Source organism: Galeopterus variegatus, unplaced genomic scaffold (assembly GCF_000696425.1).
Source record: "Galeopterus variegatus unplaced genomic scaffold, G_variegatus-3.0.2 Scaffold2096, whole genome shotgun sequence".
Classification (NCBI taxonomy): domain Eukaryota; kingdom Metazoa; phylum Chordata; class Mammalia; order Dermoptera; family Cynocephalidae; genus Galeopterus; species Galeopterus variegatus.
Genome location: NW_007728207.1, coordinates 304,709 through 322,850, shown reverse-complemented (window position 1 = coordinate 322,850; position 18,142 = coordinate 304,709). Strand labels below are relative to the sequence as shown.

Sequence of the window (18,142 nt, the reverse complement as noted above, 5' to 3'; positions counted from 1 at the left end):
AGATTATAAGACAGGAGCTGTGGGACCCATGGCAGGAGATCCTCAGTGGAGTGATTATCTGTTCTGAGAAGACAGCAAGCAGCCACCCTGGTGCAGGTCCAGGCTGGGGAGGTGAACACTGACAGCCATCCAGCATGTGGCACCAATGGAGTGAAATAGCACATGATTCATGTGGAGCAAGTTTAGTTTGCTGTTTTTTTATAGTTTTCATTATTACGTGGTAACTCAAGACATTGTCCAATGACCAGGCCCAGTATGTTGTACCTTCTTTAATTCAGGTATCCGTTAGCAGCCCGAGTCCCTGAGATGGACACGTAACCCATGTGCGCTTTGTTTGTTTTCCAGAACTACACACAGTACATCCCTCTGTCTATATATGACCTGCAGACATGGATGGGCAGCCCGTCCATCTTTGTCTATGACTGCTCCAATGCTGGCCTGATTGTCAAGTCCTTCAAGCAGTTTGCGCTGCAGCGGGAGCAGGAGCTGGAGGTAGGCTGCTCTGCTTTTGTTTTGCCTCTCGTGTGAGGGTCGGGTGGGGAGATGGGGGTGCTGGGCATTCTTTAAATGGAGAAATATTTAGGGTGCTGAGGGCACGATGGCATACTTGTTGATTAGGACCTCGATGGCAGGTGCTCGGTGTAAGCTTAGGGCTTACGTTTACATCTCATTTTACTGTGTCATTTTTGATTTGAACATTAATTAGGCGATAACAGTAACAGTTGATTTGTGCTCCAATAGTCTCTGCCTCTAAGGTAAATGTTGAAATAAAGCAGACACAGTTATTTTAGGAGAAATGGACCCATATCGTCAATTCCACTAGTATCTCTGTTATTGCCCCAATTTCTTTTTTCTTTTGTGTTTTTTAAAAACACAACATCACTAAGCTAAATGATGGGAAACAAACCCAAACAACTGCCATTTAAAGAATGAGAGAGCTTGTGTGGTGCTCTCGATAATGAAGAGACATTTTGCTTGGTTGTTTTAATTAATATTTGATGTTTGAATTAAACAGTGCGTTCTAAAGAGAAATTGAAGAGGCAGTTTCAATTAAGAGGCCTCCATCCTGTGGCCTGCACAGAGTGTCAGATAAAATATTCTGCAGCCTCGAGGGGGTCGTGAGCTCTGGTTGCAATGCAGGAAATTCTGAGTTCAGGAACAAAATGGTCTTGAGCACGTTTCCTGAAACCTTTCTGGGTCTATTCAGTTCTGATATATTGTCATTCTTTTCACATTTCACCAGAGGATAATGCAGAAGCAATCAGCAGCAAATTTGAAATTCTGTTTGGCAGAATTTAAAGTCAACAGGCCTACTGTTTAATATTTTATAAACATATAAATTGGGTCCTTTTGTGGAACATTGCATGAGAGTGACCCATAAATATGATGCTCTTTACCCTTGAAAATGGAGCCAAGTGCCCCACGTTTGTTTGTTTGCATTCTGTAATAAGAGAAAAGAAAGGTCAAATTTTGTATTATCAAATTTCCACCTTGCTTTTAGGCATTTCATCTGGGTTTACCCAGGGACTAGGTTATGTAATGAGCACTAAAAAACTCAGAGCACTGAGAGGTAATTTGCTTTCCCTCTCATCAAGTAATAAACGTTGCAAAAAAATTGTGTTTTACATTTATAATATGTGAATAAAAAGGCCAAATAATCCTGCCTGATTTTTTTTTTTTTACCAGATTTATGAGCAGTAGAGTGATTAAGGGAAAGACCAATACATCAGCCATAGTTAATTAAAACATGTTAAATATAGACCCTCTCCCCTTTCAGCAGAAAGCGAACATCTCTAGCTTATGCATAATATCAAATGTTTACTTTCCACCACTTCGAATATCTGCTCAATTGGTACTGTATGTGGTCTCTATATGTTGCCAAGGATTAATCAGCCAAAGACACTGTTCATTTCATTAAGTGCAACAAAAAAGATTTCCATGCATCTTTTTGGGGGAAAAATGTTTAATAGATTCAGTCCTCATGAAGGAGATCAAATGAAAAAAGTGTCAGCCAAGGTGGCGCATAGATGGCACTGAGAAGCTGCACCACGTGTTCATAGCTACCTCTGATTTCTACCTTTGTTCTTTTTTAATTGCAATGTAGATCAGTCTTCTGTTTTTCTATTACACTTACTATTATTGGCTATTGTTCAGTTGGTCTCTTGCATAAACAGAGGAAATTTAAGATGGTAAAATTGGCTCCAAGCTAATATCTTAATGCTCATTTCAGTTGTTTTATTCTCTGCCTTAGAAGTAGCAGTCATGTGTGGCTCGCTAGTTTATTCTTTTAAAATATTCTTTCCCTTTCTACAACTGGCCAAATTCTTCGTTAAATTTACAGTATGTCAGGCTAGCTGGTTAGCTCAGTTGGTTAGACCACAACACCAAGGTCCTGGGTTTGGATCCCTGTACAGGCCGGTCATCAGGGAAAAAAAATAAATAAATAACCAGTATATTTTAATACCTTTTATTGTACAACATGTGAACTGAAAGAAATTGGCAGGTAATGGTTTGTGCAAGTGTTTAAAAAATAAAGAGAGTAAATATGATTAAATATATTGCAAGGAAATGGTTACTTGGACCAGAAAGCCTGCAATAATAAACATTAACACAAATATGAGTGACATAAACTTTAAAGAGATGATTACCCGCTTTCATATTCTTAGTGGCCTAGTGCTTGTACTGGGACTGTGAGGATTATTTGTCGTGTACTTCTCTCTCAGAGGAACACTGTAGGCAGAGCAGAAGACGACTTCATAAGGGCACAGTGTAAGTCATTGCACAAAATTGAAACTTCATCCCAGCCGGAAAATTCATGTCACTCAGTAATCTTTATGTTCTTCATTGTGTCATATTGCTTTGCAGTTTGAAAATTAAGGAAGATCTTCAAGTCTCCCTGCTTTCAATGTTCTGTTTTATTTAATAAGTATTTTTACTGTTACCAAATTAGTTTAGGCCATGGTTCAAACAATCCAGTAGCACAGTGGCTTACAACGAACAGAGTGGTCCTGTCCCCAGTTCCCAGCCTTGACTCCTTTTCTACAGGCCCTTCTTTTAACTATTTAAGTCCTTAGCTAGGGCTATCTCCATATCTGTAAATAATATGCTGATAATACTGCCTTTTGATTCACCAATATTACGGTATCTGTGGGCTTTCTGCTGTGATACAAACCCCAACAGCTGCCATTAGTAAATTCTGTGTAAAGAAGTAGAGAAATTATGTAGAAGTCTGATAGTGAAGAAATATGTTACGTGGTAGTTTTAATTAATATTTGTTATCTGTATTTAACAGTGAATTCTAAAGAGAAGATTCTGAATTGAGAAGGTGTGTCACTAACCACCCCTTCATACTTCCCCAGTGCCATTTAGTTATGTTGCTGTGTTTGATTGCTCTGTACTTTGTAACCTCTGGAGTTTTTAATAGTATCCTTAAGCTGTCATTTCTCACTCTGGTCTCCAGACCCTTGGCTTCCCTGCACTTTCCTTTGCCTCTTGTCTGTCCCAACCCTGTCATCTGTCCTGTTTTTGTGGTTATTTTCCATTCTCTGACAATCATTAAGTCCTTGATGCTTGGTGTGTGGATTGATTCTATGAAATGACAGACACTGAACTTGTAACTGGGCCTATTAGTCCATTTTGTGTTGCTATAACAGAATACCTGAGACTGGGTAATTTATAAAGAACAGAGATTTATTTGGCTTACGATTTTGGGACAGCTGCAGCTGGCGTGGGCCTCAGGCTGCTTCTGCTCATGGTGGAAAACAACAGGCAGCTGGCAGGTACAAGCAGATCACATGGCGAGAGGAAGCAAGAGAGAGAGGAGGTGCCAGGGTCTTTTAAACAACCAGCTCTTCTGGGAACTAATAGAGCAAGAACTCACTCAGGCCCCCCACCCCAGGAAGAGCATTAATCCATTCATGAAGGATCAGCCCCCATGACTTAAACAGCTCCCCACACTGCCACACTGGGGATCAGATTTCCATATGAGTTTTGGCGGAGACAACACATTCAAACTCTTATCACCGGGTAAGGGCCATGAACGTATTGTACATTGTGTGACTAAATAGGGTACTATGATTTCCATTGTTTTACAGCAGCTTCTGTTTGTTTGCTGTTCCTGGAGATTTTCTCTTTTCTTCTTATTTGTCTTTAATACTTCTCCATTTCTAAATTCTCAAGGAGAGCATCGCGTCTTGGCAGACGCCCTCTTCCCCAAGTGTCTTCCTCCCAGTTGCTTGTTCTGTGCAGGCTGCTCCACGGCCATTCTCCCGGGCTTCCTCTGCAACTCTGCTGGGTGCACCCCTGCTTTCGAGGTCCCAGCTCTTCCACTTTCTTGATTTTCTCCTTTGTTCTCCTGGAGCAAACCCTCAAGTAACACCCGAGAAAGGACATAGGGACGTGGTCTCTCTCAGACCTCAGGCATTTACATATGGAATACTTTCATCTGTAAGTAAAGAAAAATCTCACAATTGGTTTCTAGATAAATAGCACTTTGTCTTTTTCACTAATAAGGTGTCTGAGACAAATGACTCACTTCTTTAGCAACTCCACTGGGGACCAGGTGATTTCATCTTTCCACTCTGGCATCCTTAGCTGCTGACCCTCTGTCCTCACGGTGGCCACTTGCCCACCACAGCTCAGGCACTTCGTGTGTCTTTGAGGCAGGAGGAAGTGGCAAAGGGGCAATGCTGGCCACACCCATCTCTTATTAGGAATGGAGATGCAGACACCCCTTTTAATCTCCGTGGTTTGAGCTGGCTCCCATAGCCACCCCAGCTCTGGATGGGGGCTAGCTAAAGGGAATGGGGTTGGGATGGCTGAGGAACATCAGCCACATTGCGTGTGTGAAATGTCATCGCTCCAGGCACATACATCACTGATAGCGTGGGCGTGGAATTTGAGGCTGTTTCCATTCTTCAAACAATCCTGCTCTTACTACTTGTGGGGGATGAGTAAATGTGCCCCACAAGTCTGCCACCTGCCTGTGGCTGTGTCCCAGATCCACAGGGACGACTGCTTCATTCTTCAAACAATCCTGCTCTTACTACTTGTGGGGGATGAGTAGATGTGCCCCACAAGTCTGCCACCTGCCTGTGGCTGTGTCCCAGATCCACAGGGACGACTGCTTCCATCCAGATAAAAGCCAAAGAAGGAATATTTACAGTTGAAATGCACAATATTTGTGTAGAATGATTTGGAGAGAGAGAGCAAAAACAATTTAATATTTTTGCAACAGTTTCTATCTCGGATGTTAAATCCTTGGTCTGTAAACTAGAAAGAAGGGCTAAGTCTTAAATAAACAGATTCTCTTTGAAATGCTCTGTATTACATATTGCGCATCAGTTCTGCTTCTAAGAAATATCTCCCGAAGGTAGTTACAATTCTCATCTTCCCGGAAGACAGTGGGAAAGCCCTGACTCAGATCTAGGCGGGTTTCTCCTTTTGCACTGGGGCAGGCCAGTGAGTTGGCCTAGCAATAGAAGACAGTAGCGCCTCTCCTTCCACAGGGACGGGGTGGGCTCAGCTCTGTCCTGAACATAACTGTCTTCACTGGGTTTAGGCCTGGAGCAGGGACAGTCGCTTGGTGGCAGTTGTGGCAGTAAGCATGAGAACGTCTTCCTGAAGAACAGGTGCAGTGCTTTGGGAGCAGTCTTGCTGAAGCTCAGCCCCGGGCACTCACCTACGCCCTGCAGGCTGTCCTCACGGTGCCTTCAAGTAAATCACATCTTTATCCGACATTCTGTGAACACATTGGGTGGTCCAGGCCTGCGACCCTCAGCAGTAACCATTCCTGCAGCCCGGCAGCTTGACAAAGTGGTCCCTCACTTGGTGGCGAGACAGCATGGTTCTGCGCCGTAACTGGGTCCACGATGACTCGCCTGCTGTTCTCCAGTATGAAATCCTGCATTTGAACTGATGCATGACACATTTTGCTCATGTATTCATCACTGTAAATAAGCTTTATGTCAGATATTTCAACTAATGACTAATGGCAAAAATGACTAATGTCCGGAATCTTCAGATTTCCTCAAAAAATATTAAGTGTGTATCTCACAGAACTAAGGCATTCATATTTTGAGATCTTACGGTTCCTCTGCTGCTACTGTACACGAGCACGTTGTGCGGTTGTCATGGCATCCTGTAACAAAAGTCAGCTCTTTGTTAAAGGTTAATATCTGTAGCACTACAACATCTGTCTGTGGTTTCTAAATGTCACAGAGTAATTCTTAGGTTACCTGTCAAAAGGTGTGTTTCTTGATCACTGTTTACTAAGTTGGAATTTGTGTGTGTGATTTTGCAAATGTTCTCCGTGCACGTGCTGTGCTGTTGTCATGACGCTCGTGTGGTTCTGATTCCACATGGGCCAATGCTCGCCCATTTTGTCTTTCAAGTTATAGTTTTCCTATCTCCCATTCTTTCTCTATAATGTCATAGTTTTATCATTTGTAGGTAGTAGGAAAATGAGCTGATATCTGTTATGTAATAACTTTATCAATTTTTCCTCTAATTTTTAAATGATATTAATTTGTGGATTTTTTTTTTTTAAAGATGACCAGTAAGGCGATCTTAACCCTTGACTTGGTGTTGTCAGCACCACGCTCTCCCAAGTGAGCAAACCAGCCATCCCTATATAGGGATCCGAACCCGTGGCCTTGGTGTTACCAGCACCACACTCTCCCGAGTGAGCCACGGGCCAGCCACTATTAATTTGTGGATTTTAAAAAGATGTTCTATTTACAGATTCATCTGTAACTCTCTTTAAAGCGGAAAAAAACCCCACCTCTGAGCGCCTTCTGGGGAGGGTGGTGGTGGTGGATAATTGCAGGACACCTGGCATCAGGCACACAGGTGAGAGGTTGGCTCTCCTTTAGAAAGGTCTTCAGGTAGCCCCGGTCTTCCAGCCCAGGCCACCCCAGGATTTGGCAGAATGAACACCTCCCCCTCTTACCTTCGCTGCATACACTCTGGACAGTTTCAGTCCTTCTTTTTAATAAAGACTAGCCAAAGTCACTTTAGTGTGCCTTCTTATAGTAAGTTGTAGGAGTTTGTAACAGTCAAGGTTTTCAGAACTTCCTGGTGCTAAGAAACATATAATGTAGTTGAAACACACACATTCTCTCTCTCTCTCACACGCACACATACAAAACAAGAGAATTGCACTTGTAATGTAGAAGAAATGCTGCCATTTCAATTGTTTGTAGGAGAGAAGGGAGGTAATTTTAAAACAAATACTGTAGAAACCTTTACTTGAGAGTGAGAGCTGGGAGAGAAGGGGAGCGAGTGGGGGGAAGGGCAGCTCCCAGGAAACGGAGCAGAGCAGGGTCCCTGCAGCAGGCCCAGTGGCCTGGCCAGCCTGAGCTCATGCACACCAGCACCTTCGGTTTGTGCGACACTTTGTAGTTCATAGAGCATTTTTACATTTAGTCCCATCGTCAATCTGTGCGCTCAAATGTTACGTACAGAGTCTCCAAACTTTTTGCTGCTTCTGTGCACCGTCCCTTTCTGTGGTTTGTGTGGGAAGATAAAGTTCTTTTCTGCTGGTACTTTGTATCACTCCTAGTCCTCTAATTTGAAGGCTTCAGGAAAAAGAAAAATGATTTCTCTGCATAAAAAATTTAAAAACCTTCACTGCTGATGGTATTAAATGAAACCCACAGACAGAGCAAAGCACATTATTAGCACACTCAGTTTCAGGGTGTAACTAAAATTCTACTTCTTTCATAGACACTTCCCCGAGCCTGAAATCTTCCTCAGCCAACCTCATATAGCAACACTTTACACAAAAATTTGACAGTTAATTATGTATTGTTTTGTAATATCTCTTCTGTCATTGTTGTTGGCTATGTTTTAAGTGTATCATGTAAACCTGTTAAGGATACCTCTTGTGAAGCTGATGCTCAGGAAGTATTGATAGATTTGGCCTGATAAATAAATATACGAAGATACTTCAAAAAGTTCATGGGAAGATTATTTTTTAATTCTATTTTTCCAAGAACTTTCTGAAGTACCCTTGTATATTTGAATAAACTACTTTAGTTGTCTTCTTTGATATGTCTGTGATGCATTGTATATATTTGATCTTTAATTGATTTGTCCAGAATATAAAAGGAAACAAAAAATTATTAGACCTAACCCATGAATACAATATACTATTTGCAGTTGCCATAAAACTGGGAGTTTTTGTAAAGTTAAATCTTAGAACTTAATTTTTTTTTCATTCTAATTTCATCTGTTTAAAAATATTATCAGAAATTGCTTAACTTTCTGGACCACAGATCAGGGCCAGCACCAAGGGATACAGAGCAAGGCAGTGTGGTTTGCAGCCAGAAGACTCTGCCCCCACTGCCAGAGGCCGAGGGGCTGAACCTTCCCCCAAGCTGACACTGGAGAGCATTGAGGTGACAACCAGATGTCCTCTGACAAAGGATCCTGGTGACAGCAGGAAGAGTCGCTGAGCATGGAGGAGGGGGAGGGGAGCAAGCAGTAAGTCCCCCACTCGTGTGAGGAGAGGGATGCTCAGCGAGTGCTGGTCCTTCACACTGCAGTCAGAAGCGAGGAAGAGATGTGCTTTCTCACTGCTCCTCAGCATTGGACAGTAAGTCTCAGCCTGTGCAAAGGGCAAGGAAAAGAAACAGAGGCGTACAGATTGGAAAAGAAGAAATTAAACTGTCTTTTTTTGAAAGTGAAGTGACCATCTGTGTTGAAATGTCAACCATAAGGATCTAATAGATATTTACAGAACACTCCACCTGCCAACAGCAGAATACACATCCTTTCCAAGTGTCCATGGAGCATTCGTCAAGATAGAGCACATCTTCAGTCATAAAACAAACCTCAACAGATTTTAAATAATCGAAGCCACAAAGACTATGTCTTTAACCATAATAGTATCCATTAGAAATCGATAAAGAAAGACAACAGAAAAATCTCTGAAAAAAATTAAACAACCCATTTCTAAATAATAAATGGGTCAGAAGTCTTCAAGAGAAATTTGAAAACACATTGAATTGAATAAAAATGAACATACAATATGTCAGTGTTTACAGGATGCAGCTAAAGCAGTGTTGAAAGGGAAACTTACAGCTTTTATATTAGAAAAGAGGGAAGGTACAAATTATTAATATGAGCTCCTACCTCAAGAAACTAGAAAAGAAGAGCAAAATAAAGCAGTTGGAAGAAAGGAAATAATAAAGAGCAGAAATTACTGAAATTGAAAACAGGAAATAATAGAGAAATATCAATGAAACAAAACACTGAATTTCAGAAAAAACAACAAGAGGGATAAATCCCTAGCAAGACTAACAAATGTAGAAAGGGAGAAGAATCAGGAATGAAATGGAAAATTTCTACAGGTGCTGTAGTAATTGAAAGAGTGATTAGGGAAACTATGAACAACTTTACGTTCGCAACCTTGACAACTTAGAAGAGATGGACCAATTCCTGTAAGACCACAAACTACCAAAATTCGATCAAAATGAAACATATAACCTGAATAGTCCTATTACCAAAAAAGAAATTGATTTTGTAGTTTAAAAGTTCCTAAAAAATAAATCTCAAGACCCAGATGGTTTCACTGGAGAATTTTGCCAAACATGGAAAAATAATTAACACCAATTTTACATAATCTCTTCCAGAAGACAGAAGGGTTGGGAACACTTCCCAATTCATTTTATGAGTTCATTATTACCCTGATGCCAAAACCTGACACACGGTTTAAAGAAAAAGAAAACTGTAGACCAGGATCTCTCACAAACTTAGATGCAAAAGTCCTCATCAAAATAATAGCAAGTTAGTTCTAGCAACTTATAAAAGGAATTATACTCCATGAGTGGGATTTATTACAGATAGCAAGTCTGGCTCAATATTCAAAATCAATTACTGTAATCCACCATACCAACAGACTAAAGAAGAAAAATGATATGATCCTATCAATTGATTCAGGAAAAGCAGCAAAATCCAACACCCATTCATGAAAACTCTTAGCAAACTAGGACTAGAGGATAACTTATTCAATTTGATTAAGAACATCTACAAAAAACTGACAGCCATCATCATACATACTAGTCAGAGATTGAATGTTCTCGCCCTGAGCTCAGGAACAAGGCAAGGATGTCTGTACTTACTATTAATATTCAGCATGAGTACTGAAAGTTCTAGCAGTGCAAGAAGAGGAGAAAAAGACATTATTAGTTATCGGGGAAACACAAATCAAAACCACAGTGAGGCACACCTTCAGAAAACTAGGATGGCTGTAATAAAAAAGATGACAATCACAAGTGCTGGTGAGGAAGTGGGTAAATTGGAGCCTCCCTCCCCACTGGCAGGAATGTGAAATGCTGCAGCCACTTTGGAAAACAGTCTGGCAGTTCCCCAAAATGTTATGCTTAGAGTTACCACATGACCCAGTAATTCCACTCCTAGATGTATACACAAGAGAAATGAAAACATATATTCACTCAAAAAAATGTTCACGATGGATTGACAAAATAAAAATTAAAAAAAATATATATATACACAGGATTTCGAAGATTTAGCATGAAACAAAAGAAAAAAAAAAATGTTCACGATGGCACTATTCACAATAGCCAAAAAGTGGAAACACCCAAATGTCCGTCAATTGATGAATGGATAACCAACATGTGGTCCGTATGTATGATGGACTGTTAACCATAACAAAGAATGAGGCATGGTACATCCCTCAACACAGACGAACCTAGAAAATATTATTCTGAGTGAAAGAGGCCAGTCACAAAAGGTCATATGTTTTATGATTAATTTATATGAAATGTCCAGAATAGGCAAATCTGTGGAAACAAAGTAGATTTGTAGCTGATGGGTCAATTGATGAATGGATAACCAACATGTGGTCCGTATGTATGATGGACTGTTAACCATAACAAAGAATGAGGCATGGTACATTCCTCAACACAGACGAACCTAGAAAATATTATTCTGAGTGAAAGAGGCCAGTCACAAAAGGTCATATGTTTTATGATTCATTTATATGAAATGTCCAGAATAGGCAAATCTGTGGAAACAAAGTAGATTTGTAGCTGATGGGGCCTGGAAGGAGAGGGGAGTGGGGAATGGCTGCTGTTGGGTCCAGAGGTTCTTTTTGGGCTGGTGAGAATGCTCTGCATTAGATGGTGGCGATGATTGCATAACTTTTGAATCCACTAAAATCCACTGATTGCAGACTTTAAAAAAGTAAGGAGAGAATGAAACAATAAGCATTTTTGGTAAATGAAATATAAGAAAACTTGCCATCATGAAACAGACATGTTAGGGTGCCATAAAGGTGCCTTGAGCTCCTGCGTACAGACCACTTCCTGGCCCTTCCCCTTTCCTGGCTGTGCCCACCCCAGCACCAGCGCAGCGTGAGCGGGCTCTTCTGCTGCACCACGGGCCCCCTTAAGTCTCGCCTCTCACTCCACCACAGGAGGCCTCAACTCCAGATTCAGGCAATGCCTTTAGCCTCCCCCCAAACAAACCACTGGTGTTTGTCCTTTCAGAATTCCCACCTCACCCACATTTGAATTTCTTACGGTGTCATGTAAGTGTGCACTGTCTCAGTGTTTTGCGTCTTTCTGTCATCCATCCCTCAATCATCTGTCTGTCATACCTCCATCATCCATCCATGCAGGAAATGTTTGTTCAGCATCTTCTGTGTATCATGAATAATGACAGGATGACACAGCAGTAAGCAAGGCAGATAAAACCCCTGCTTAACTTTTGAATAGTTAAGCAAAATAAATACATTTATTTATACATGCACGCACACATGTAATCACTTCTATATGGAGAGGGAAAGAGATAAATGTGGACATGTGGCAAATGTGAACAATGGTTGGATCTAGATAAGAGCATCTACAGGTGCTCATATACAGTCTGCTTTCCTCTGTGATTATAAATTTTTATTATAAAATGTTAGAAAGTGTTGCTGCTTCAAGCTCTTTTCTAGTTTGGGAACCAGACAATAAACAGAACAAACAAACTATGTAATAAATATAGCAAGGGACAAGTGTTGTAATAAAAAATTAAGTAAGATAAGGAAATGAAGACTGGCGGGGTGCAAGGAGGTCCCTTCTCAGGAGGTAACACGTAAGTGGAGTGAGGCAAGGGAGGAGGTCAGGTGGGTGCAGAGTGTTACACCTCTTGCTGTGTAAAGGAGATGCAAAAAAGATGACTCAAAGCAACATGAATGCAATGAGAAGCCCGAAGGGACTGCACCTCAGCAACTCCACTGTTAGGAGAAACTGGTTACAGCCCCGAGTTGGTTTTTGCTTCAGTTTTTATTGTAAAGACAAGGAAATTACAGGAAAAGAACAGATGGTTAATCAATCATAGTAAGAACATACAGAAATTGGCTACATAACAATCTCCATCCAAACATGTATGGTTCAAAATAGCTTAAACAATATACCATCAAAAGAGTCATAAATCTAAGCTAGGTGACATGCAGAAGAAACAATATGACAATCATGAAAGTGCCTGACTTCCTGAGAAACTCAAAGAAACAGCTTAAAGCAAAATGTGGAACAACCCCCATGTACTAACTAATCGAGCAAAATGTCCTTGGAAATCTTAACTCACATGTTTTCCCATCATTTAAATTTTGTTGTATTAAGGGTTATTACCATCAGAACAATCCCTGTTTTGCTTCACTTCTCTTGTTCACATTAAAGGCTTTAGACCTGCGTAAGTTTCCTTCTCACAAAATCTTCCAGTGAACCCATTATATTAACTATCAGTATATACAGTCCCTTACCTAAACAGTGATTAGAAATGATTCAGTGGGCTCTTGCCCCCTAACTGTAGGCTCTTGCCTCCTATCCAAGGACTTTTGTCCCATACGTGCATTACCTAAAAACCCTATACTAAAAATCAACTGAGAATCAACATATACTTGATTAGAATTGATTCAATGGACTCTTGCTGCCTAGCTGTAGGCTCTTGCCTCCGATCTGAGAACTTTTGTCTCATATATGCACTACCTAAAGACCCTATTTAATAATCAAATAAGAATCAAGATTTTTAACCCTCTTCAGTGGAGTAAGAGCCCTTATAGATGAGAGCCTGCAGAAACCTCTGTGGCATGGGAAGGGGACTGGACGGGTTGTCAGGGTGAGCATGGGATGAGGTTTGCCAGGTGGCCAGAGGCACATCGTGTAGCACTTGCTAGGTCTTGGTATGGACTTGGAATTTCATTCTGAGATTCTGCATGTAGTGGGAACCCACTGTGGGGCTGGATCAGGGAAGCAGGACGTGGTCTAGAATTGCGCCTGGCCACAGTGGCCACTCCTCCAACAACTGCTGGCTGAATAAACAAGTGGAGTAGAAAGATCACTTGGGAGGCAGTATGGGAACTCTCCTTGGGGTGGGTGGTGCTGAGATGTGGGGAAAGGAGAAGGACCGAGCCAATAAATGGGAGAAGTAGCCAGGGAAGTCGGAGGAAAACCAAGAGAATGTGGCGTCTGGAAATCAGGAGGGAGTGAAAGTTTTCTCAAAGCAGGAAAAAGTCAGCTGATTGCTGTGCTGCTGAGAGGACATATAGACAGGGACTGAGAGTGCACCACTGCGTGTGTGGACTTGAGGCCATTGCTGGACTTAACAAGAGCAGTTTCAGCTTAGGGTGCTCATGTGTGACTTAGAAACTCCCAGGACAGGCAGCGGACAGGCAGCTTTTTATGGAGAGCAGAGAAGTAGCATGGAAGTTGGAGGGGAGTGTGGGGCAGGAGGGGTCTTCTTTCTTTGTCTTGTTTTGTCTGGTTTTTGTCTTCTTTATGTGGGTATTATTGGAGAGGGAAAAGACGGTATGTGGGAGGGAGATATAGTTTATGAGGGCGGTCCTTAAGTAGATGCGAAAGAGACAAGACCCACACACAAGGGGGGAACTAGCTGAAGAGAAGAGCATGGACTGTAGCATTTGAGAGGGGATGGTGGTCCATGAGGGCAGAGGCTGGGATTGGAGGAAGCATGAAGACACATAGCCCAGACAAGCATTGGAGGAACACAGATGCATTGGAGGAACACACACACATGCACATACACTTACACGTACGCATATATGCACATGCACACACATACGTAGACATACACATACACACCCACGTGCTCACACAGACACACACACCTACAGATATACACGCATGTGTGCACATATACAGACATGTACATGCACACATGCATATACTTATACCCACATGTGCACATAAACGTACTTGTGCATATATACGTGTACATGCCTAGACACGCACACGAGTTTATGCACATATACATATATACACACTTACACCCACCTGTACACATACAAACATATATATATGCATGTACACTTTTTTGTGCCGTGCTGCTTTAAATACATCCCTTTCCAGTTGGCGTTTGTTTAGAAGGTGTAGTGAGAGCGCAGGCATTAGAACCTGGCCTCGCTGGATCATCCTTTGAGGACTGGGAAGAGCACCGCTTTAATGCTCAGTTATGACTGGTTTCTCCAGCTTTCTGTCTACCACTTGTTAATAGAAATTGAATGTTTCCTGTGTTCCTGTCACTGTCCTGAAGTTATCCAAGACTCTCTTTTACGACTCAGCTCATTATATTTAATTAAGTAGAAACACAGTGGGTGATTATAGACAAAAAATTTCTAGGTGGTTTACTAACAAGATAACTTAACTTGGGGCCGGCCAGTGAGCTTAGTTGGTTAGAGTGTGGTGTTATAACACCAAGGTCAAGGGTTTGAATCCCTGTACTGGCCAGCTGCCACCCCCGCCCTCCCCAAAAAATCAAAAACAAAAAAAATGCTAAACTCACAAATGCACCAATGGACACATATTTTAGCACATGGAGGAATATAGGTAAGTCAGCCCTGTGCTGGTGTACCCAAGGTACGTAGAGATGGCCTTTGCCCCCAAGATGTTCTACACGTGGTGGGGGGTGAAGGTGCCCAGATGGAGCACTCCAGTATGCGGGGAGAAGTGCCACAGACAGAGGTAACCAGGAGCTTTTTCAGATTTCCATCCCACAGAGGAAGGAGCCACAAGGACAAGGGAGACTGCGGCAGAGGTGTCTTCCCTGAGCCTTTGCTGCATGGAGAAGGCAGGACAGGCACCTCAGGGAGAAGGGGAGCGTGAGGAAAGGCAGGACACACAGACAGCAGGATGTGGTGGACACCAGGCAGTGTGCTCAGGGGGCTTCCTTAGCATTGACAGGCACAGGAGGGTTCACTTGGGACGTGTAGAAGCGTCCACATGGGCCCAGGACACAGAAATCATAGCACAAGACTTTAAACCAGACACTCCTTTTATAATGGAAAGAACCTGTCCATTTTCTTGTGACTGCTTACTGTGAATGATACAGATTCAATGACCTTTAGGGCTCTTTGGAGAAGACAGTTTCTGATTGTAGGTTTCAGACTGAAAATCAAGACACTCCTGGAATTCACACAAATGAGACATGGGCTTGCTGTGCTGAGGTGCCTAGGCTTCAACAGCAAGGGTGGGGCACGAGCCCTGGGCCACCAGCCGCCACTGCTAGGGCCTGTCCTAGGAGGACACTGTGAACAGGACCCTTCTCTGCCCTCCCGCAGCTTGTAAGCTACTAGCGGAGTGCGATTTTAAATGCCCCACCCCCACCCCCCACCAATCTCCTCTTGATATGTAGGGTTGCAGAACTTCATCTCCTTTTCTTCAGTTGTTGGCTGTCTAATAGTAAGTGGTAAGTTGAATTTGGTTATAATTTCTAATTAACTATCTTCACCCAGTTGTAGAATGATCCTAGAGCAAATGCTATTATTGAGTTGCTAACAGCTAAATGGCTTTAAAATAATGGACAGTTCATTTGGGTAAACTCAGAGCAATTGTGACAAAAATGCTATTATTGAGTTGCTAACAGCTAAATGGCTTTAAAATAATGGACAGTTCATTTGGGTAAACTCAGAGCAATTGTGACAAACTATTACTATAAAGGGGCTTTAGAAGCTATTGAGTTGCTAACAGCTAAATGGCTTTAAAATAATGGACAGTTCATTTGGGTAAACTCAGAGCAATTGTGACAAACTATTACTATAAAGGGGCTCTTTAGCTGGCTTTTGAAGGGCAGCATTGAGAGGTTTCTCGGTATTATTAGAAGTCCTCAACACCAGAAGTATCCCCTGCTGCTCTCAGCCTAATTTCATAGTCTCAGCAATAGGCAGCACTTAGTTTTTAAATTATTGTTTAATATTTGATATATTATAATTATAGAAATACGTATTGAAAATACTCCTGCTTTGTATCAGCTGCTTTTAGTGCAGTATCAGTCACAGGATAGATGCTCCATTAATGTCTCTGGACGTTAGTGGAATTGGCTACGTAATACACTGATTCCTATAGAGACCTCAGTCTCTCCTTGAACTTTGCAAAAATGTCCATTGTAATTAGGAGTCATGGAATTGACAATAAAAGTTGCTTTAAGGCAAAACTAAAAGTATTACCAAGGAGATGTTACTTCTGGAAATTTACTTGTTAAGGACTCCTCTGAAATTGTTAGTGCCTTTATTTCTTTATAAAGATGTCTCTGATATGTGTTTGAGAGGGGGAAAGGCAGCAAAATCGAAGTTTACGTAGAAAGCATGAAGTGAGATGCTCCCTGTGCTTTCTGGAGTGAGTGGTCCCGGGCCTGGGCGTCTGCCTGTCCACTTTCTTGTGGCCTTGGCGTGTGTTGCTGCAGGCTACCACACGTGTGCAAGATGGGGCAGATGTCTTTTCTGGGTCTGGTGCTGTTTATTGAATCTGAAGATTTTTCTGGATCCTTCCCAAATCCTCCAGAAGGCTCTGGTGAGCTCGTAAAGAGGAGAGTTTTCCTGGTGTGTGCATCCCTGGGTTCCCTAGGAGAAACCCCTTGTTTTGAGTGCAGCTCGGGCTTGCCTTTCAGGAGCAACGACGGCTCTTCCAGCCAGAGTTGTTCACTCCTACACCTGGTGCCTTTTACAAGCTCCATGAATCACTACTAGTTAGCCTTACAAACGGGCCTGTTTCTGAAGAATAATTTTAATTTAAGGATCAATGTCTTAGATAAATACAAAGCTAAAACAGTGTATGGGAAGTGACTTATCTGTGTAAATAGATTTTTTTTTTTTATTCTTTGGTTAGCAATCCTGAAAAATAATGTTCATTGATAGAATCCTTTGCCTTGAATGTCAGGATGTATTTTTTTAAATGTTGTTGGTCCTAATTACCCCTAAAGAAGAGCTCTTCTATGCCTTCTGTGCGCCCAGTGCTGTGGTGGGAAGGGAGGAGTTAAACTTGACAGAATGCTTCCCCGCTGAGCCAGTGGGGACCTGAGGCACTGTCATTGTGTGCTGCCACACTGTCCTTGTTTATACACCAGCATACTGCAAGGGGCTTCTTTAGTAGCTGGGGTTTCTATCAATGATCATTTTTTTGGCAGCTGGCAGATGTAGGGATCCGAACCCATGACCTTGGTGTTATATGGCTGTGCTGTAACCGAGTAACCAGCCATCCCACAATGACCAGTTTGAATTGGGAGGTTAAGTTCCTAGTGGACTTATTTGGGAAAAGGTGTTTCTGCATCTACCTGTCTAATTTCCTCATTCGGCACCCATAGAGTTCCTCCTATGTTCTGGGCACTCCGCTAGGCATTGGGCCAAGTACTAGTGGATTGTGCAGACTGAGATAGGCGTGGCACTTGTAAACCCAGGACGTGGACTGTTGCCTCCCAGCACCTAAGGAGGTCTCCTCATACCTACTGAGTTCTGCTCACAGGGTGGCCACCTGGGCCCAACTTCCCTGTGCAGTCCTGTGTTCTAAAGCCAACTGGGTCAGAACGTGGTGTTGCTAACACCAAGGTCGAGGGTTCGGATCCCCATGCCGGCCAGCTGCCAAAAAAGAAAAAAAAGAAAGCTGATGACATGGGAGAAAGATGGCCTTGGTACGAGAAGTGTTAGATTAAAGAAGCTCGGTACAAATGGGCAGCAAGGATGAAGGTCTGCAGTGCTGGTGGTCGTGGCAGGAGGACTTGCCATTCAGGTCTCAGCTCTGTTTAGAGAGTACATTTAATGTGGAAGTCAGTCGTGAAAAGAAAAGCTAACACTAGTAAACCACACCAATATTTCTGCTATGAAACACATGTCTCTTTGAAAAGGAAA

General features: G+C 42.2%; 1 protein-coding gene across 1 annotated transcript in view; it reads left to right on the top strand.

Moving 5' to 3' along the window:
• Positions 1-342: 342 nt before the first annotated feature.
• LOC103596746 (regulatory-associated protein of mTOR-like) overlaps positions 343-18,142 on the top strand; it is a 144,175-nt gene continuing 126,375 nt past the window's right edge. The window contains exon 1 of the mRNA XM_008580441.1: positions 343-492. Within this exon, the coding sequence (XP_008578663.1) occupies positions 394-492 (99 nt within the window). The 5' untranslated portion in view covers positions 343-393. The remainder of the gene's footprint in view (positions 493-18,142) is intronic.